At 40.1% G+C, this 23,528-nt stretch overlaps 1 protein-coding gene across 6 annotated transcripts in view; it reads right to left on the reverse strand.

Moving 5' to 3' along the window:
- SEPTIN7 (septin 7) overlaps nucleotides 1-21,838 on the reverse strand; it is a 113,192-nt gene extending 91,354 nt beyond the window's left edge. For 2 of the 6 annotated variants that reach the window (XM_036863005.1, XM_036863003.1), the window contains exons 1-2: nucleotides 20,835-21,305; nucleotides 13,544-13,548 (exon numbers count right to left, since the gene is read on the reverse strand). In XM_036863005.1, the coding sequence (XP_036718900.1) occupies nucleotides 13,544-13,548; nucleotides 20,835-20,895 (66 nt within the window). In that variant the 5' untranslated portion in view covers nucleotides 20,896-21,305. Of the gene's footprint in view, nucleotides 1-6,643; nucleotides 6,675-13,543; nucleotides 13,549-19,298; nucleotides 19,301-20,834; nucleotides 21,306-21,578 lie in introns of those variants that run through there. The other 4 variants (XM_036863006.1, XM_036863004.1, XM_036863009.1 and 1 more) reach the window with 3 other exon arrangements.
- Between the last annotated feature and the right edge of the window lie 1,690 nt (nucleotides 21,839-23,528).

A 23,528-nucleotide genomic window follows, 5' to 3' on the forward strand; every position in this document is an offset into this window, starting at 1 on the left:
ACAACTAACAGGGAGGGAACCCAGCCCCACCCATCGGCAGACAATCGGATTAAACTTTTACTGAGCTCTGCCCACAAGAGCAACACCCAGCTCTACCCACCATCAGTCCCTCCCATCAGGAAACTTGCACAAGCCTCTCAGATAGTCTCATCCACCAGAGGGCAGACAGCAAAAGCAAGAAGAACTACAAGCCTGCAGCCTGTGGAACAAAAACTACAGTCACAGAAAGACAGACAAGATGAAAAGGCAGAGGGCTAGGTAACAGATGAAGGAAAAAGATAAAACCCCCAAAAAACAACTAAATGAAGTGGAGATTGGCAACCTTTCAGAAAAAGAATTCAGAATAATGATAGTGAAGATGATCCAGGACCTCGGTAAAAGAATGGAGGCAAAGATCGAGAAGAAGTAAGAAATGTTTTAACAAAGACCTAGAAGAATTAAAGAAAAAACACCTAGAAGAATCAAAGAACAAACAGAGATGAACAATACAATGAAATGAAAAATACACTAGAAGGAATCAGTAGGAGAATAACTGAGGCAGAAGAATGGATAAGTGACCTGGAAGACAGAATGGTGGAATTCACTGCCATGGAACAGAATAAAGAAAAAATAATGAAAAGAAATGAAGACAGCCTAAGAGACCTCTGGGACAACATTAAACACAACAACATTCGCATTATAGGGGTCCCAGAAACAGAAAAGAGAGAGAAAGGACCCGAGAAAATATCTGAAGAGATTATAGTCGAAAACTTCCCTAACATGGGAAAAGAAATAGCCACCCAGTCCAGGAAGTGCAGAGAGTTCCAGGCAGGATAAACCCAAGGAGAAGCATGCCAAGACACATAGTAATCAAACTGACAAAAACTAAAGACAGGGAAAAATTATTGAAAGCAGCAAGGGAAAAATGACAAACAACATACAAGGGAACTCCCATAAAGTAAACAGCTGATTTCTCAGCAGAAACTCTACAAGACAGAAAGGAGTGGCATGATATATTTAAAGTGATGAAAGGGAAGAACCTACAACGAAGATTACTCTACACGGCAAGGATCTCAATTCAGATTCGATGGAGAAATCAAAAGCTTTACAGACAAGCAAAAGCTAAGAGAATTCAGCACCACCAAACCAGCTCTACAACAACTGCTAAAGGAACTTCTCTAAATGGGAAACACAGAGAAGAAAAGGACCCACAAAAACAAACCCATAACAATTCAGAAAATGGAAATAGGAACATACATATCGATAATTACCTTAAACGTGACTGGATTAAATGCTCCAACCAAAAGACATAGACTGGCTGAACGGATACCAAAACAAGACCCATACATATGCTGTCTACCACCGACCCACTTCAGACCTAGGGACACATACAGATTGAAAGTGAGGGGATGGAAAAAGATATTCCATGCAAATGGAAATCAAAAGAAAGCTGCAGTAGCAATACTCATATCAGATAAAATACACTTTAAAATAAAGAATGTTACAAGAGACAAGGAAGGACACTACATAATGATCAAGGGATCAGTCCAAGAACACATAAGAATTATAAATATATATGCACCCAACATAGGAGCACCTCAATACATAAGGCAACTGCTAACAGCTATAAAAGAGGAAATCAACAGTAACACAGTAATAGTGGGGAACTTTAACACCTCACTTACACCAATGCACAGATTATCCAGACAGAAAATTACTAAGGAAACACAAGCTTTAAATGACACAATAGACCAGATAGAATTAATTGATATTTATAGGACATTCCAACCAAAAACAGCAGATTACACTTTCTTCTCAAGTGTGCACGGAACATTCTCCAGGATAGATCACATCTTGGGCCACAAATCAAGCCTCAGTAAATTTAAGAAAACTGAAATCATATCAAGCATCTTTTCCAACCACAACACTAGGAGATTAGAAATCAATTACAGGGAAAAAAACGTAAAAAACACAAACACATGGAGGCTAGACAATACACTACTAAATAACCAAGAGATCACTGAAGAAATCAAAGAGGAAATCAAAAAATACCTAGAGACAAATGACAATGAAAACACGACGATCCAAAACCTATGGGATGCAGCAAAAGCAGTTCTAAGAGGGAATTTTATACCAATACAAGCCTACCTCAAGAAACAAAAAAATCTCAAATAAACAATCTAACCTTACACCTAAAGGAACTAGAGAAAGAACAAACAAAACCCACAGTTAGTAGAAGGAAAGAAATCATAAAGATCAGAGCAGAAATAAATGAAATAGAAACAAAAAAAAAAACAGCAAAGATCAATAAAACTCAAAGCTCATTCTTTGAGTAGATAAACAAAATTGATAAACGTTTAGACAGTCACACCAAGAAAAAGAGGGAGAGAACTCAAATCAATAAAATTAGAAATGAAAAAAAGAAGAGTTACAACGGACACCGCAGAAATACAAAGCATGATAAGAGACTACTACAGGGCTTCCCTGGTGGCACAGCAGTTAAGAAAATGCCTGCCAATGCAGGGGTCACAGGTTTGATCCCTGGTCCAGGAAGATCCCACATGCCGCGGAGCAACTAAGCCTGTGTGCCACAACTACTGAGCCTGCGCTCTAGAGCCCGCGAGCCGCAACTACTGAGCCCGTGTGCCACAACTACTGAAGCCCGTGCGCCTAGAACCCGTGCTCTACAACAAGAGAAGTCACCGCAATGAGAAGCCCGCGCACCACAACAAAGAGCAGCCCCCACTCACCGCAACTATAGAAAGCATGCGCGCAGCAACAAAGACCCAACGCAGCCAAAAATAAATAAACAAATAAAGAGGCTACTACAAGCAACTCTATGCCAATAAAATGGACAACCTGGAAGAAAGGGACAAATTCTTAGAAAGGTATAACCTTCCAAGACTGAACCAGGAAGAAATAGAAAATATGAACAGACCAATCACAAGTAACAAAATTGAAACTGTGATTAAAAATCTTCCAACAAACAAAAGTCCAGGACCAGATGGCTTCACAGGTGAATACTATCAAACATTTAGAGAAGAGCTAAGACCCATCCTTCTCAAACTCTTCCAAAAAACTGCAGAGGAAGGAACACTCCTAAACTCATTCTATGAGGCCACCATCACCCTGATGCCAAACCCAGACAAAAATACTACAAAAAAAGAAAATTACAGACCAACATCACTGATGAATATAGATGCAAAAATCCTCAACAAAATACTAGCAAACAGAATCCAAGAACACATTAAAAGGATCATACACCATGATCAAGTGGGATTTATCCCAGGGATGCAAGGATTCTTCAAAATACGCAAATCAATCAATGTGATACACCATTAACAAACTGAAGAAGAAAAACCATACGATCATCTCAATAGATACAGAAAAAGCTTTTGACAAAATTCAACACCCATTTATGGTAAACACTCTCCAGAAAGTGGGCATAGAGGAACCTACCTCAACATAATAAAGGCCATATACGACAAATCCACAACCAACATCATTCTCAAAGGTGAAAAACTGAAAGCATTTCCTCTAAGATCAGGAACGAGACAAGGATGTCCACTCTCTCCACTATTATTCAACATAGTTTTGGAAGTCCTAGCCACGGCAACCAGAGAAGAAAAAGAAATAACAGGAATACAAATTGGAAAAGAAGAAGTAAAACTGTCACTGTTTGCAGATGACATGGTACTATACATAGAGAATCCTAAAGATGCCACCAGAAAACTACTAGAGCTGATCAATGAATTTGGTAAAGTTGCAGGATACAAAATTAATGCACAGAAATCTCTTGCATTCCTATACACTAATGATGGAAAATCTGAAAGAGAAATTTAAAAACACTCCCATTTACCATTACAACAAAAAGAATAAAATACCTAGGAATAAACCTACCTAGGGAGACAAAAGACCTGTATGCAGAAAACTATAAGACACTAATGAAAGAAATTAAAGATGACACAAACAGATGGAGAGATATACCATGTTCTTGGATTGGAAGAATCAATACTGTGAAAATGACTCTACTACCCAAAGCAATCTACAGATTCAATGCAATCCCTATCAAATTACCAATGGCATTTTTTACAGAACTAGAACAAAAAATCTTAAAATCTGTATGGAGACACAAAAGACCCTGAATAGCCAAAGCAGTCTTGAGGGAAAAAAACTGAGTGGAGGAATCAGACTCCCTGACTTCAGACTATACTACAAAGCTACAGTCATCAAGACAATATGGTACTGGCACAAAAACAGAAATATAGATCAATGGAAGTATAGAAAGCTCAGAGATAAACCCACACACTTATGGTCAACTAATCTATGACAAAGAGGGAAGGATACACAATGGAGAAAAGACAGCCACTTCGATAAGTGGTGCTGGGAAAACTGGACAGCTACATGTAAAAGAATGAAATTAGAACACTCCCTAACACCATACACAAATATAAACTCAAAATGAACTAGAAACCTAAATGTAAGACCAGATACTGTAAAACTCTGAGGAGAACATAGGAAGAACACTCTTCGACATAAATCACAGCAAGATCTTTTTCGATCCACCTCCTCGAGTAATGGAAATAAAAACAAAAATAAACAAATGGGACCTAATGAAACTTAAAAGCTTCTGCAAAGCCAAGGAAACTACAAAGAAGATGAAGAGACAACCCTCAGAATGGGAGAAAATATTTGCAAATGAATCAACGGACAAAGGATTAATCTCCAAAATATATAAACAGTTCATGCAGCTCAATATTAAAAAACCAAACAACCCAATCAAAAATTGGGCAGACCTAAATAGACATTTCTCCAAAGAAGACATACAGATGGCCAAGAAGCACATGAAAAGCTGTTCAACATCACTAATCATTAGAGAAATGCAAACTAAAACTACAATGAGGTATCACCTCATACCAGTTAGAATGGGCATCAACAGAAAATCTACAAACAACATATGCTGGAGAGGGTGTGGAGAAAAGGGAACCCTCCTGCACTGTTGGTGGGAATGTAAATTGATACAGTCACTATGGAGAACAGTATGGAGGTTCCTTAAAAAACTAAAACTAGAATTACCATATGACCCAGCAATCCCACTACTGGGCATATACCCAGAGAAAACCATAATTCAAAAAGACACAGGCACCCCAATGTTCACTGCAGCACTATTTACAATAGCCAGGTCATGGAAGCAACCTAAATGCCCATCGACAGACGAATGGATAAAGAAGATGTGGTCCATATATACAATGGAATATTACTCAGCCATAAAAAGAAACAAAATTGGGTCATTTGTAGCGACGTGGATGGATCTAGAGACTGTCATACAGAGTGAAGTAAGTCTGAAAGAGAAAAACAAATATCGTATATTAACGCATGTATGTGGAACCTAGAAAAATGGTACAGATGAACCAGTTGGCAGGGCACAAATAGAGACACAGATGTAGAGAACAAATGTATGGACACCAAGGGGGGAAAGTGGCGGGTGGGGGGGGGATGAATTGGGAGATTGGGATTGACATATATACACTAATACATATAAAATGGATAACTAACAAGAACCTGCTGTATAAAAAAATTTAAAAAATAAAATTTAAAAATAGTAAGAAAAAAATTAACAGTGACAGCTATTCAAAGATGAATGTGCTATCTCAGAAGGCAGTGAGTTTCTAACAGACTAAATCAGCACTGTTTGTTAGAAATATAACACAAGTCATACATGTAATTTTAAATTTTCTAGAGACCACATTTAAAAAAGCAAAAATAAACAAGTAGGGCTTCCCTGGTGGCACAGTGGTTAGGAATCCACCTGCCAATGCAGGGAACACGGGTTTGAGCCCTGGGCTGGGAAGATCCCACATACCGCAGAGTAACTAAACCCGCGTGCCACAACTACTGAGCCTGTGCTCTAGAGGCTGCGAGCCACAACTACTGAAGCCCGCAGGCCTAGAGCCCGTGCTCCGCAACAAGAGAAGCCACCCCAATGAGAAGCCTGCGCACCTCAATGAAGAGTAGACCCCGCTCACCGCAACTAGAGAAAGCCTGCATGCAGCAGCAAAGACCCAATGCAGCCAAATAAACACATAAGTAAATAAATTTATTTTTTAAAAAAAGAAAAGAAATATCAAGAACATACTAAAAATTTTTAAAGGATTAACTTTAGTCCATTTTAATCAGTCACTACTGTATCTTGTGCACTGATGACATATATGCATTCTGTATACAACACAGCAGTTTTGTCAAAGAATTCAAATTATTTCCAGTATATACCTCTCAAAGTAGCTTCTTAAAGACATAAAAGCCATTTCTTGTCAGAATATTGAATCCCATGACTCACAAAATGTTTGACTGATATTCAGCTTAGCATTACTTGCCTAATAAAAAGAAATGTAGGTAGAAATAAAGTATTCATTATTACCTGTTTTTTAAAAATTTTTCTATAGCTTACCTACATTACAACACCATACAGGAAAACAGAAATTCAATTCCTGTTATGGACTGAATTGTGTACCCCCAAAATTTTTATGATGAAGCCCTAACCCCAAAGTAACTATATTTGGGAGACAGGGCCTTTAAGAAGGTAATTGAGGTTAAAGGAGGTCATAAGAGTGGGGTCCATCATATGGGACTGGTATCTTACAAGAGAAAGAGACACTAGAGATACCTCTTTCTCCCTCCATGAGTGCACAAAGGCCATGTGAGGACACAGTGAGAAGGTGGCCATATGTAATCCAGGAAGACCCTTCACCAGAAACCAAACCTGCTGGCACCTTGATCCTGAACTTTCCTGTGAGAAAACAAATGTCTGTTATTCAAGCCAGGGGTCCCCAACCCCCAGGCCGTGGACCGGTAGCGGTCAGCAGCCTGTTAGGAACCGGGCTGCACAGCAGGAGGTGAGCGAGTAAGCAAAGCTTCATCTGCCGCTCCCCATCACTCGCATTACCACCTGAACCATCCCCAACCCCTCCCCCACCGCCACCGGTCCATAGAAAAATTGTACTCCATGAAACCAGTCCCTGGTGCCAAAAAGGTTGGGGACCACTGGTTTAAGCCACCTCATCTGTGGTATTCTATTATGGCAGCCCTAGCAGACTAATAAAGTTCCTAAGAAAATACTTGTAAAAAATTGCATTGCAAAGTAAATTATTACTGTTGAAATTATTAATAGACTGTGATAAATGTTTCTGTATGTTTATAAATTTACTCTACAACGAAAGATTTGAAAAGCCTGGCTTGTTGAGCTACTGAAGCAACCAAAGTAATCTGATACCTCAAAACAGCAAATTCTACTTTTTTCCATAACCAAGGTCTTTAACATATTTCATTTTAAAAACAACATTCTACTCAAGATCAGTACTATATATAGTAAAGCTAAAGATCAGTGGAAGGCTCAAAAAAGCATGCCACCCATCACAATACTGCAACACTACCCCAACAATATTTGTAATATTAAACATAAATAACTGATAATACATTTTTAAAAATTGACAATGCTGTTACCTACTAAGAGAGTAGTCAAAGGAGTTCAAGGCAAGGAAAGGATCAAAGACTCAGTTGGGTAAAGTTTCCCGAATGAGTAGTTTTGAGCTGGACCTTCATTAATGGACGAATGCAACTTCAAGGTAGGTAAAAATAGCATAAGCAAAGCAAGAATACAAAACATAATTTGATCTGAATGGAAGAAAAAGCCAAACAGAGACCTTAAAATGACTTCGTAAGTTTTTAATGAAAAAACATATTAGAGAATCATAGGGCAGTACAGTAGTCCCCCTTTACCTCAAGTTTTGCTTTCCGAGGTTTCAGTTACCAGTTGTCAACTGCGGTCCAAAAATATTAACTGGAAAATTCCAGAAAGAAGTAACTCATCAGTTTTAAACTGTGTGCAGTTCTGAGTACTATGATGAAATCTCACACCTTCCGGTGCTGTCCTGCTCCGTCCAGCCCATGACATGATTCATCCTTTTGTCCAGTGTATCCTGCCTGTTAGTCACTTAGTAGCCTTCTCAGTTAATCAGATCGCCTGTTGTGGTATTGCCGTGCTTGTGTTCAAGGAACCCTTACTTCATAATTTTACTTAATAATGGCCCCAAAGCACAAGAGTTGCGATGCTGGCAATTCAGATATGCCAAAGAGAAGATGTAAAGTACTTCCTTTAAGTGAAAAGGTGAACGTCTTGATTTAATAAGGGAAAAAAAAAAATTGTATGCTGAGGTTGCTAAGATCTATGTTAAGAAGAAATCTTCTATCCGTGAAATAGAGAAGGAAAAAGAAATTTGTGCTAGTTTTGCTGATGCACCTCAAACTGCAGTTACAGCCACAGTGTATAATAAATGCTTAGTTAGGATGGAAAAGGCATTAAAATAGTGGGTGAAAGACATCAACATAAAGTGTGTTCCAACTGATGGCAACATGTCGCGCCAGAAAGCACAGAGCCTATATGAAAACTTAGCAAGCAAGGGATCCCCTAAAACGAGAGACACCAAGCCATTTACTACATATACGAGATGGTTACACAGATTCAAGAATCGATTTGGACTGAAAAATATAAAAATTACTGGAGAGGCCGAGTCTGCCAATGAAGAAGGCACTGCCACATTTCTGGCAGAGTTGAAGAAGTTGATTAAGAGAAACACCACATTTTTATAACTTTTATTACAGTATATTGTTACAAGTGTTCTTTATTATTAGCTATTGTTGACCATCTCTTACTGTGCCTAACTTATAAATTAAACTCTATTATAGGTATGTATATATAGGAAAAACCAGTATATATAGGTTTTGGTACTATCTGTGGTTTCAAGCATCCACTGGGGATCTTGGAACGTATCCTCCACAGATAAGGGGGGACCACTGTATAAATATAGTTAGAAATCTGAATTCTAGCACCTGCTGTAACTTAAAGCTATGCTCTGTGTGGATAAGCTACATAACCTTTCTGAGCCTTAGACTGGGATAACATATTTATAAGGTTATTACAAGATATATATGAAATATCTGGCACTTCAGATACAATAAGCACAATAAACGACAATTGTGGGACTTCCCTGGTGGCGCAGTGGTTAGGAATCCACCGGCCAATGCAGGTGGCGTGGGTTCAATTCCTGGTCCGGGAGGATCCCACATGCTGCAGAGCAACTAAGCCCATGCACCACAACTACTGAGCCTGCCCTCTAAAGCCCATGAGCCACAACTACTGAGCCCACATGCCACAACTACTGAAGCCCGCGCACCTAGAGCCTGTGCTCCACAACAAGAGAAGCCACTGCAATGAGAAGCCCGTGCACTGCAACAAAGAGTAGCCCCCACTTGCTGCAACTAGAGAAAGCCCACGTGCAGCAACGAAGACCCAACGCAGCCAAAAATAAATAAATAATTAAAATGTTATTTCCCCCCTTTAAAAAAAAAAAAAAAAAGACAGTTGTTATAGTGGTTGTGCAATAGACAACAGCTATTATTAAGGCCTCTGGGCTTTTATCTTGCAGTTAAATGATTTCCAAACCTGGCTATAATCAGAAGCATCTGGGAAGCTTGATAAAAACAAATACCTGGGCCCTAGCCTAGAAGCAGGGAATTAGAATGTTGCTGGTAGGGCCCAGGAAATAAGGTTTTGGTTTGTTTTGTTTTTTTAACAAAAACCCTAGAAGCCTGTACTATAACTGAAAGATGTTTAAAGTTCTACAATAGGCCAATTACTTTATGAAAGTAGTGTTTTAGCACAATAATCTTACAAAGATTCATTAAATGAAGTGAGAAGAGTCTGAAAGCAGTAAGACCAATGAGGAAACTACTCATTAGGAAAGAAAGTCTTGTTCACCCTAGTTAGATTCTAATTTGTTAAATGGAATCCACTAGTGAATAAGAACAACATCCTGGGACTTCCCTGGTGGCGCAGTGGTTAAGAATCCACCTGCCAATGCAGGGGACACGGGTTCAAGCCCTGGTTTGGGAAGATCCCACATGCCGCAGAGCAACTAAGCCCGTGCGCCATAACTACTGAGCCTGTGTTCTAGAGCCCGTGAGCCCAAGTGCCTTAGGGCCTGTGTGCCGCAACTACTGAGCCCCCGTGCTGCAACTACTTAAGTTCACGTGCCTATAGCCCATGCTCTGCAACAAGCCACCGCGATGAGAAGCCCGCGCACCACAACAAAGAGTAGCCCCCACTTGCCGCAATTAGAAAAAGCCTGCATACAGCGACCAAGACCCAACACAGCCATAAATAAACAAACAAACAAACAAACAACAAACAGCATCCATCCTTCAATTAAAAAGCAACGGCATCTCCCAGCCCTATCCAGAAACCTTCAACACAGTTTTAAATAAAAGATGTCTCCATCAAGCATAAAACTTCTTCTTCCCTTGCTCCTGGCTAGTACTAATGATGGTGCATTTATCTCATAATAACACACTGTATGTGCATGTTTTTGGTATTACTTCTGCACTTCCTCCATGTTCACCAAATATTTAACTTTCAAAAAGATAGGGGCTACAACTATTCAGCCAGTCTACAATTATTCGAAAATTTCAAAAAAGTAAAAAAAAAAGGAACTACATCTATATAATTATCTTTTTAACAGCACAGCACCATGGTCAAACACAAACAAGTATTTTTGGTTTGCCAGGTAAGTTATTCTAGTTATCTTTAAGGCTCACAGTTGAATTAATCACCTGGTTAAGTAACTCCTACTTTTCTGTATTAGATCAATTTTGATATTCTAATACAAAACACAAGACAGGACTGACTACAGTTCTATCTAAGATCACTAATTTAATCCTTTCATGCCAAGTTCTCATGTCTACTCAATTTGCCCTTCTCAGTAATCAGAAAACAGACTACAAGTTGTACTCAGAGCAACTGTGGTTTTGCAAATTATACAATGAATACATATTTTGGTTTTCATGGTTTTCTATTTGCACATTATTTTATACATCCATAAAACAGGAATCATTTCTACTTAATTTCCTTTTCACTCAGCATGTTAGAATATATTGTACAGAATATAGCTGGGAATTAGAAATGGAAATCTAACCCAATACTTAACAGATAGCAGACCTTCAGTAAAGAAATGAACCAGGGGCTTCCCTGGTAGCGCAGTGGTTAGGAATCCGCCTGCCAATGCAGGGGACATGGGTTTGAGCCCTGGTCCGGGAAGACGCCACATGCTGTGGAGCAACTAAGCCCGTGTGCCACAACTATTGAGCCTGTGCTCTAGAGCCCATGAGCCCCAACTGCTGAGCCCGCGTGCCTCAACTACTGAAACCCACGCGCCTACAGCCCATGCTCCGCAACAAAGAGAAGCCACCGCAATGAGAAGCCCGCGCACCGCAAAGAAGAGTAGCCCCCACTTACCGCAACTAGAGAAAGCCCGTGCGCAGCAACGAAGACCCAACGCAGCCAAAAATCAATCAATTAATTAATTAATTTTTTAAAAAGAAATGAACCAGGAAATAAAGACTGAGCAGCTAAAACACAAAGATTTGTAACAGCAAACTGGATAGCTACAAACTTCAAGGACAGAAGAAGGTAGGTACATCCATGAGAGGAGAAAAATGTGAAAAACTATGTATAATTTAAAAACAAAAACGACTCTCATACTGCATTATTTAACAGCCCCATATTATAAGTCACAGCACAAAACCAAATAGTCCTGATAGTGCCTTTAACAAGTTCAGTATATTCAAATGAAAGTAGGGAAGCTAACTAGATTATACATAACAAAAATCTCTCTCCAGTAATATAAGAAATATAAATTAAAAACAAATTTAAGATACTAAACTAACAAATGACCTGGGAAAATAACTAGGGAAAGCAGAAGAGGTTTAAAGATACTTCTTAAGTCGGGAATAAAGACACAGACCTACTAGAGAATGGACTTGAGGATATGGGGAGGGGGAGGGGTGAGATGTGACAAAGTGAGAGAGTGGCATGGACATATATACACTACCAAACGTAAAATAGATAGCTAGTGGGAAGCAGCCGCATAGCACAGGGAGATCAGCTCGGTGGTTTGTGACCACCTAGAGGGGTGGGATAGGGAGGGTGGGAGGGAGGGAGACGCAAGAGGGAAGAGATATGGGAACATATGTATATGTATAACCGATTCACTTTGTTATAAAGCAGAAACTAACACACCATGGTAAAGCAATTATACTCCAATAAAGATGTTAAAAAAAAAAAAAGAAAGAAACAACCTTCTGAAAATCCAATGGTGCTGCATTAATCACTAGAGAAAATGGGTATTGCCTGGAGTGCGATTACCATGATCATAAAGTAGAACTGACTTCAACAACATTATAAATGAATAAATATTATGTATATGTGCAAAAAAAAAATGATACTTCTTAAAATACTATTTATAGGGGCTTCCCTGGTGGCACAGTGGTTAAGAATCTGCCTGCCAATGCAGGGGACACGGGTTCGATCCCTGGTCCGAGAAGATCCCACATGCCGCAGAGCCACTAAGCCTGTGTGCCACAACTACTGAGCCTGCACGCTAGAGCCCCTGGGCCACGGCTACTGAAGCCCACACACCTAGAGCCTGTGCGCCACAACAAGAGAAGTCACCGCAATGAGAAGCCTGTGCATCACAACAAAGAGTAGCCCCCACTCACCGCAACTAGAGAAAGCCCATGCACACAACAAAGACCCAACACAGCCAAAAATAAATAAAATAAAATACTCTTTATAATTCTAAAATACTGAAACTACTAAATGTCTCAAAATAACAAAATGGCTAGATAATTAGGATATCAACATTGGAACACCATACACATACTTAAAATAACCTATAGATGAATACACCAAAAAATATTATTAAATATTAAGTGAATAATACCTTGCTTTTGTATAAAATTTAACAGTTTACAGAGTACTTTTACATATATTACCTCATAATATATAATTCACGTCAGAGGTTATCAACCCTGGCTGTTCATCAGAATTACCTAAAATACTTAAAATGCATATTTCTGAGCCCCACCGCACACCTAGTGAATTAATGAGCCTCCAAGTGTATTAAGCATTGGAAGTGTTTCCAATGCCTAATCAGTGTTAAGAACCACTAACCACAAATATACCACTAATTACAATGATAAAAAAAAAATGTAATTAAGAAAACACAAATCAAACTTCAGTGATTGAAATAATTTAATAGCTTTTTTTCCCACCTGGTTTATATGTTTAGTTGTAAAAGGAACTAAGTATATCTATTAAACTTTTTAAAATCAAAAATGGTTTAAAATGTTGATGCTTGAAGGTATACTAGTTACTGAAAAAATTTTCCTTGTACAGACCCCAGAATGCTACATGTAACAAATGAGGGGGTACCCTAGTTATTTTAATAGTATAAACAGAAAGCACCAAGATAAAATTGCTATGAAGATTTGCCTCCTCTTATACAAATAATTATCTCACTCAAAATATTTCTAGTATTCTCTAAAACTGATTGACAATATATACCAAAATCTTCCTCAAGAAAGAAAGAACTCTGTTAGTCTGAATGGACAATTTGTATAAGGATACAAAACGCCACTCATATAAAGAAACATTAGCAAGAAAGTTTGAAACAGCTACTGCTTTGTAATGTACCAGTAAAAAATTTTTAACAACTAAACATTTTAGTACTACTCAAGAAATTGGCGGGACTTCCCTGGTGGCACAGTGGTTAAGAATCCGCCTGCCAATGCAGGGGACACGGGTTCAAGCCCTGGTCCGGGAAGATCCCACATGCTGCAGAACAACTAAGCCCGTGTGCTACAACTACTGAGCCTGCGTTCTGGAGCCTGAGAGCCACAACAACTGAAGCCCACGCGCCTGGAGCCCGTGCTCCGCAACGAGAGAAGCCACCGCAATGAGAAGCCCACGCAACGCCACGAAGAGTAGCCCCCGCTCGCCGCAACTATAGAGACAGCCCGCATGCAACGAAGACCCAACACAGCCAAAATAAATAAATAAGTTTATTTATTTAAAAAAAAAGAAAGAAATTGGTCACCTCAGTCTGTCTGTGAACACATAAATTTCACACAAATCACTTTATTTCAATTTCCTTCAACTCTACTCACCAAACCAAAAATACCAAGTCTTAAAAAAACAGTACCAACAAATTTACTGACCAAACTAGAGTACAGCTTTTGTTCAATACAGCAGATTCAATTACTAAACATAAAAATTCAAAGCACAAATGAATAAATTTACAAAAACTTTAAAATGCTTATTTTCCATCCTAGCTGTCTCTCCTAGTATTGAGACTCTACCAGACATGTTCACTTACCTGTCCTGCAGGCCTCTTGATTTCATGTTTTAAATTACCTCTTTCAAGAAATGATATCTACTCACCACCCATTCACTCAAGCCAGAAAGCTCAGATACTATGGATTCATTACTCACTACCTACATCTCCTCACGTACTACTTAACCTCACAACCATCTCCTACACTTCATACCTTTTGCCACTGCCCTAGTTCTGTCCTTTAGCTTTTAGTCCTAGGGCTGCTAAGTTAACCACCCTCCATTGGATAGCCCCACCTTGGTACTTTATCTATCCCTACTGGAATTATCACAATGCTCATAGTTACCACTCTTCTTTTAAAATCCTTCAATAAAGATTTTTTAAAATCCTCAGCACAACACACCAGATCTATACTTATCTCTCTAGCCTCATAACCTACACTACCATGATTTCTCAGCCTAGAATAAGTATCCTTCCTCTTCCTCTGCCTAATCATTCTTACCCATCTTTGAAGATTCACTTTTTTCTAGTTTGGAAAAGGTATCCCACTCTGTACTTCCACTGTACATTCTACATACCTTTAAATCATACCACAAATGATTTACTAAGAAATGTCAGGTTGGGAATACAGAAGTGAACAAAATACAGTCCTTGACTTTAAGAAACTTACAATGGAGGCAGAAAAGTAACTGCCGTTTAGTTTGATAACTTTTTTTAAGCTAACATCTTGAGTGTTTGTTATATGCCGGGCTAAGAACTTGACACGTATTTTCTCATTTAATTCTCCAATAACTTTATGATCCCCACTTTACAGAGAAGGAAAGAGAAAAGCTGTTATTTGTCCAAGGTTCAGTTAAGCTTTAAAGATGTGAATCCAGGTCTAAGTCCAGAACCTAAGCTCTCAATTACAATGACTTCTGTTTCTAAAGTCACAGTATTTAACTCAGCTTCCCCAGTGTCCAGCATACAGCAGGCACAAGATATATATTTGTTAAATAAATGAACTTGAGTCTTGAAATCCCAGCTGGTAATGACTTAACATCAATACTACCACTTTAACTGATAATGTCTTGCATCAAAGAGTTCAAAAGCTCTGAGATGCTAACACATGTGAAATGATCAATGTCCCAGGTTACTCATCATGTCAAGGTTTATAATAACAAAGTATTGGAAATAAATGTCTATCAGAAGGGGGCATGTTAAATAAATTATAGCCTATCCATATTATGGACCTATGCAGCTATATAATAAGAATACTCTTCATGTACCAATATGAAATAATCTAAGATACACTAAGCAGAAAAAATTAAAAGGTGAGAAAGAATGTGTATCTGATGCTATCATGGGTGGGGGCAGGAGGGATATATGGTTGTTGTTTGTATGTACAAAAATCACTCTTCACATTTCAAATCTTTCACAATGAAGAAGTTAGGGGGAGAAAACTTTAAAAAGCTACCCAGAAAAACCAATCTAATTGAGTCAACTGTAGATGGATTATATCTCAATAAAGCTGTTTAAAAAAAAAAAACTAATCTATAGATACTAGAAATCAGATCAGTAGATACCTGGAGCATTAGGAGGATAACTGTATAGGGACACAAGGAACTCTGGAGTGACGTAAATGTTCTGTGTCTTGTTTGAAATAAAAGCTACAAGGTGTATATATTTGTCAAAATTCATTGAACACTTAAAATCTGTGCATTTTACCATGTTTGCTGACCTTATGTAATTATCTGTCATCAATCTGCCAGAAGATAATCACAGTATCTGAAGATTAAAGAAAACATGATTGAAAAAAAAAAAACCTGTGCATTTTATTGTATGAAAGCTATACCTCAATAAAGTTACTTAATAATTTGGAAAGCATTTAGAAATGCAGAGTCCTGGGCCCCTCTCATTGGCTATGAATCACTGGGTCTGTGGTGAGAACCAGTTAATCTGCATTTCTAACAAGAGGTCCTGGATGACCCCCATGCATGAGGTTCATCAGTTTTATTCTGGAAAATACTGACCTACTATAATGTTGTATATCCAGTAATTACCGATCATGTTTTGCAAAAATTCATGAATTAAATGATAAATTTACACAAACACACAAGCTACCTAGGTGATTCTGATTCCCAAGTTTGAGAAATACTAAGTTTTAAGTGGTAGGAGTTCTAGGAGGAAAAATTATAGACTAGATGGTTAAGAAAGACTTCTTTTCTTCTCCATCTGCTACAATCCTTCAATGGTCCTCCATCACCCAGTGTGATGGTTCCCAATCCGGCCACCCCAGGTGACATTTGGCAATGTCTGCAGACATTTTTTTCAGTGTCACCACTGGGTAGGGGGAGTGTTACTGGCATCCAGTGCTACTGGCATCCAGGGATGCCGATAAACATTGTACAATGCACAAGACAGCCCCTCAAAGAATTCTAAAACTCCAAACTGCACTAGTGCCCAGTTTGAGAAACCGTGACCTGAGCCTCACCTCAAATGAAGCTACCAAAAGTACTTGGTTGTGGCCCCAGAGGTAAACAAAACAACAGAATTAACATATTACATCTTCAGGAAAGTCAATTTTTACTTCCAGATTGGTGGGGAAGAAGGAGTGGGGATCATCTTTATATTGTATATAAGTCAAACAAATATAGATAAAATGCAAATGTCACATGATTACCTAAAATAAATGTCACATGAATACCTAAGATAAACTTCAAAATAATGTAAGCAGGATCAGGCTTTACTCCCCAACCTTAGGGGATCTTTATGTACCCTTCTCAGTCTTCAAGTACTTCTGAAGTTAAAAAACATTTGCTTAAAATAAAGTACATAAACTTTAGCATGACAGGCAAGACCTCATCTTTAAGCTACTCCCACTAAGGCTTTTAGTGCTATTTGTTACTGCAGCATGGTCTAACCCAGTGCTATTCAAAGTGTGGTCTGTGCACCAGGGAGCCAGTCTGATTGTTTACTGGTTTACACCAGAGAAGTACAAAAATAGAGAGCATAGAAATGGAAATTTTTATACCAGAATAATTTTATGTCTATTGGATCTTTAAAAATTGGGGCTTTTATTTTTGCCTTTTTAATTCCATCTTCATTACTAAAAACTTTGCAGTAATTTCTATTTTACAATTGTGTCAGTCAACAGTGAATTGGAAATTTAAAAAAAGAAGAAAAAAGGCCCTTCATCAGTTTGAGAAGCATTAACCTAACCTATCCTGACTGATACATCTAGTAAGTGGCAAAACCAGGATTTGACCTCATGTCTGTCTGACACCAAAGTACTTTTTCTTAGTCATTACACTATATTTCTGTTATTATTAATACTTTGAATTCAAACCCCTATGTGTAATCCCTACCTCTGCAGAGCTAGACTGCACAAGGTATGAATCACAAGGACCTTTTGTGTGTCTCACCTAAGGCCTTCAACACTGAACGCAAACCAAGCTGCCTTCTTGGCCCCTTTTCCCCAGGCTCTTGCTCAAAATTTGGCTCTCTTGATGTTCAACGATGCAAAAGGACAAGACAAAAAAATTTTTTTTCTCCTCGAGGTCAAGAGCAGAGACATAATATTTAATGACATATTTAATGACATAATACTATCAACCCTGTTTTCTATATGACTTTGGGAGATGACCTCCGCTCACGGAGAAGTAGGCTCCAGATTCTCTAACCACACTAGCTACATAAAGTATAGAATAAATTAATCAAAAATAAGAAAATGCCACATAGACTTAACAGCATTTTAGCTTTGCCTCCTCACACTAAGACCTCCAACCTCTACCATAAAGTTTAAAGACGTTTGACCTGACCCATCCATACTGCACATCCCCCAAGTGTTTTTACAAACCTTTTTGATCACAATTCTTAATTTCAAAAAAATGTTATATCCCCAGCTCAGTACACAATACTTATAAAACAAAATTTATCCCCCCCCCAAATTTTTACCGAGTGCAATGTACTGCTATTTTTTAATTTCTTTCCTACTTTTTAAAAACTATTGGAAGAAATCCACAAAATTGATTTCAAGACCCACTAATAGGTCTCAGCCTGCAGTTTGCAAGACACTGCTGTAGAGACCAACAGTCTACATTTAACAGTATGCTCTCATCTGGCAAGCCTAACCCATAATCACGCTACCTTAAAATTCTACTCCTCAAAAACACATTTTTTTCTACATCAGTTTCATTGTACAATAAACCTTGTGTCATTTACAGTCCCAACTTTGTACAGAAAAATACAAAAGTTAGTTTTGTCTCAAAATTTAGTAAAATGCATAAATGTTAAAGTTAAAATAAAAATGTTCAACCTCTAATCAAAAACTGAAGACAGCTTATTAGTTCAAAATGTGAAAAATGTTCGCAGCTGGTAATTTAATTAGATAACAATACTCTATTGGCAAATCCCAGAATAGAGGCTATAGTGAATATGCATACCATCAATTTACAAGTCTGAAACCAACTTGCTCTACCACTATCTTCACTCCAACTGGTCTACTCATCCGACCACTCCCCATTACTGAGAACTGGAAATCTAACTCTTTCTCCTCCGTGTGTGTGTGTGTGTGTGTGTGTGTGTGTGTGTGGTCGTTTTTCATTCTCGACAATTGCTCTAAGGTCTGCCAGGGGGCCTACCTTGTCTCACACCAGCTCAGAAGTCCTGTCATGTACTTATTTAAGATTATTTCTATGGGAAAATACACAAATCCAAAGAATCAATTTCATAACAAACTTCTGAAACATAATCTACAGGTAACTGATATGTATTCGATACATAATTTACCTTTCAGGTAGTTATGTATCGAACACCTTATCTCCAAATCAAAACCAGAAACCAAACATTTCTTAATTTCCACAATTATAATATTCTTTCTGTAAATTAAAATCTACTTGACATAAACACAAAATAAAGTTCTCAGTTATGAACTTCAATTGTGAGCCTAAGAGCGCATGTGATATTTTTAATAACTGTATTGAGAAGACCTGGCTCCATCATGTTGTCCCAACACAGAAGGACACAATGCTACCATACAAACCATCTATGTAGCTTCCACATTTATTTCATAGCTCCAGTCAACCCAATCTCCTCTAGCGCCACCCACTGAACAGCTGGGTGGGATGAAAGATTGTTTCCTAACCGCCCCCCAACGCCGTGCTCCTTCCCCTACTATTGGAGGAATAAGGGATCCAAGCAGCATTTAACTAGCTTCTTAATTGTTTATATCCTGCTAAGGCACTATCCTTTAGTCTATCAGGATTTCATAAAGTTCATCCGTACCTGTACACTTAATGCCTAAAAAGTTTCTTCCTCAACTTGCTTATAAACTTGGGGGGTGGGGGGCTGACCATGCTCATCACCTGCATGTACATAAATACGTAAAACGAGTAAAATTCTTTTGAATCTAGATTATCTGCTCATTTAGATTATCAAGGGCACCAAGGAAGATATCCTTCCATTTCATCAAAATAACAATGCGAAAAGAAATCGTAAAGTTGAACTATAACAATATAAGTCGCAAGAATAAATTATCTCGGTATCTAAGCCAACACCTGACCTTACAAGTTCTTTCCCTGCATTATAAAAACCCAGATTTGAAAAGTGTATTCTCAAAATGTAACTTAGCAAATGGAAATGTGTTAGAAAAATCTCAATTGCTTACTTCCTACTATACACACAGTATGAAATGGAACTTGGGAGTGGAAAATGTGAATGAAATGGCCTTGTTCTTTTTCCAATACGTGGAGGAGGAAAGGAAATCAAAGAGCTTCTTAAGAGAATAAATGAGAAAACAAAACTATTTTCAAAAATTAATTTCCTTAAACATCACCAGTCCGTATCTCCAACTCCCTCCCTTTTCCAGAGACCCTTCCCACCCCTTCCGCTCCTCGGGAGGGCGCCCTTCCTAAATGTTCTCTTTTCCCTTTTTCTTAAAAATTAAGCCCAAACCAGGCTCCTTATCCTCCTTGCTCAAGCCTTGCCCGCCATCCACCAGCCTTCGGGGCCGCGCCTGGGGAAAGGAAGCCCCAGAGGCGGGAAGGGGGAGCCAGGAGGCGACACAGTCGCTGGAGCCGCTGCAGCCGCCGCCTCCACCGCAGCTTCAGCCTGGTGCATCCTTCTTCCTCCCTCCCCGCCGCCACCCTCCCGGGGCCGGCCCACACAGCACCCTCACCCGGGCGAGCATACACATCCCCACCCTCCTCGCCAGGCCCACTCCCCCACGAGAGGAGCTCCGCCGCGGGTTCTGCGGCCGCCGATGAAAGGAAGCAGGGCCGTGAAGCCGGCTGGCCCGGCGAAGGCGACCCCGCTCGGGTTGCTCGGGCCGCGGCGGCGGAGGCCGCGGCTCAGGTCTCGCGGCTCACGTCTCCCGGCTCCCCAGGCCCGCCCGCCGCAGCACAGGAAATGCCGCCGCCTCGGCTCTCCTCATATTCAATTCAAACTGTCACTGCCGCCGCCTCCCCTCCCCCCGGGCCCGCCGCCGCCGCCGCCGCGCCCCGGGCCCGCCGTCGCCCCCACCCCACCTCCTTTCGCCGCAGCCCCCCGCCTCGCCTCAGGGCGTTCCCCCCGCCAAGTCAGGGGGCCGCAGAGCCCCTCCGCGTCCCGAGCCGCCGACCCGAGTCGGGACGGCCCAAAGCTGAGACTCACCCATGGTGCTGCTGTTGACGCTCCTCTCCTCAGCAGCAGCGGATCTCGCACTGACCGACATCCCCTCCCCCCTCCGCGACCAGCCAGGGCGCAGCGCAGCCCGCGGATTCTCCAAAGCCGCCTACGCCGATTCCGCGGCGTAGCCGCCCGGCGTCGCTGCTTCGCTTACGCAGGCGACTGCAGGCGGACTCCTCCACTGGCTCTCGCCCGATTCCTGCTCCCTCCTCCGCCCCTCCACCCCTCAGCCCCTCTGCCCCCTCAGTCGAGGCTTCCGGGCCAAGCGGAGGCTGGCTTCGATCTCGCGAGATTACTTCATCGCTGCCCCGCCGACTTGCTCGTTTTTCGAGCATGACTTCATTGGCGTCAGCGCTCCTTTGCTGCTCGGGTTTAGCTGCCATGTTAAAATTGGCGGCATTTGGCACCTCCGGGGTCATGGATAGTCAGGCCTCTGTGCGTGTTTCTTGAGCACTGCCTCTAAGGTTAACGCCTCACGTTTCTGGGTGAAAACCCTGGGGACGCTGAGAGGGAGTGGCCGGTGGGGTGCGAGGGTGTGGTTTTGCCCGAATCAAAGATGGCCGCCGTCGGTGCAGCCCCGCGCAATTTCACATCAGGTTTTGGAGCTGGGGGAGCCTCCGGATTGCCCTCTGCGCCTCCTTACGAAATTGGCGTAAGGCGAAGAGGCCAGACTGGGGGGCTACGCTCTGGGCAGGGGCCGCGTCCACGCTTCCGCTCCTAGCTACTGACCTGGCGGCATTGTGAGTGTAAGTGGAGAGACACTTTGAGGCAGGTGTCTGTGTCTCCATTCCGTCCCCGTTTCCTCAGCTTCTTTGACTTTAGGAGTGAAAAGTGAGATTAGGCCCTGGTTGCCCCGACATTGCCCTCGCGCTGTCACTTTCCGGTGGCCTGGCACAGCCAGCAGGTCGGCTGCTGCAGCTTCCACTGCGGATTCTCCACGGTCACACTCGTATTGGCTCAGCCTGTTGGTGCCCGGTTCGGTCCTCCTGGCGCTCACACTCTAGTTGAGAAACTGAATGGACACACGTGAAACTATTGGGTATCAGTTAAAGAGTAATTAAGGGTTAAAATGTGTGGTCTCGTACTATTAATTAGCAGTGAATGTCGCTTGGTCGTTGGAGCCGTCCCCAAATATTTTCTAGTGAAAGTAGCCTCGTATTGCTCAGAACAACCCGTGATCTTTTGTACCTTTCATAAAAACTAATCGCTGTCTTCGTTTGTATTGTTCATGCACACGTATTATCTTTCCTGTTAAACTGCATGTTATGGAATATATACATATGTAGTTATGAGCCCGCACAAGAATGTTCATAGCAGCATTGCTTATATTAGTGAAACAATTTAAATGTCCACTTACAGGAGAATGGATGAACAAGTTACATTATTGGACAAATTGACGTACACAAAATGCTAAAAGATGGAAATTAATGAACTAAAACTATTAGTAATATTAATTTAGAGTTCATTAACATAAATTGAGAAAAAAAAGCAACTTACAGAAAGATGTATGTGGTATACCATAAATAAATAAAAGTTTAAAAACAATAAACTGTGAGATCAAACTGTGAAAATCATGTAAGGAAATGATAAGATACCAAATTCAGAGTAGCGGTTAGTGCCAGAGAGGAGGAGAAGGGAATGTAACCAGGTTCACCTCATAGAATGTTTTATTTTCTACCAAAAATAATTTGCAGAAAATGTGGCAAAACCTTAAAGGTAGGTGGAGGATACATGGGTGTTAAATTGTAATTGTTGTCTGCACTCCTCTGTATACTTGAAAAGTTTCCAAGTAAATTTTTAATGGAAATTTAATCTAAGGAAACAGCTTATTTTGTGTCTTGATACTGTTTCTGAAGTCTCCATTGTTAGTAAATTTCTCATAAAGTGTGTTACAATTTGTCTGCTCAACCAATCATTGTGTTAAATTTCTGAAACTTCATAGGAACCCTTTACTTGGAAAATTTTGTTAAATTTCTTCTTTGAAGAAGGCAGTGCAGCAGAGAATTTAAATGTGTGGCCTCTGGAGTCAAACTACCTGGATTCACATCCCACCTCTACCATTTTCTAGCCAAATGCCCAAGGACAACTTTCTTAACCTTTCTGTGATCCAGTTTCCTCATCTATAAATGGGAATAATACTTATCTAATGGAGTTTTTGTGAGAGTTAGATGTGCCCAGTCCATAGTATATGCTTAATAAATGTTACCTATGTACAGATTATTTTAAAATATAAAATTATTCTGAATACTATTATTGTTTAATAAAATCTAATAGTTTATAAAAAAGAAAATCTCTGCCTCCCATCTCTGTTGATATGTTTCCTTGAGGGGGATCTCTTAATGGATGTGAGAGAGGTGAATTTTGTTATTTTGCTCTCTGAAAATGGATAAATTCTTAATATAAATAATAAGTTCTTTGCCTGAGGTTTGTTCATATTGTCCTACAAATTCCATCCCACACAATAATAGCTTCACCACTTTCCACTGAAAATTAAATGGAGGGTTACAAGCAGTGAGATGATGACATCTTATGGAACTTCCTCCCTGAGGAGTTCTAATAGCCAATGATATTATACATAATGTGTGTGTGTTTCTGTGCATGCACCTGTGTATTATAAATTATATTGGGGGGGGGATGGAGAGAGAGAGAGAATTATTGTATTAGTTTCATGATCTCTAC

The sequence above is a fragment of the Balaenoptera musculus genome, chromosome 9, assembly GCF_009873245.2.
Source record: "Balaenoptera musculus isolate JJ_BM4_2016_0621 chromosome 9, mBalMus1.pri.v3, whole genome shotgun sequence".
Classification (NCBI taxonomy): domain Eukaryota; kingdom Metazoa; phylum Chordata; class Mammalia; order Artiodactyla; family Balaenopteridae; genus Balaenoptera; species Balaenoptera musculus.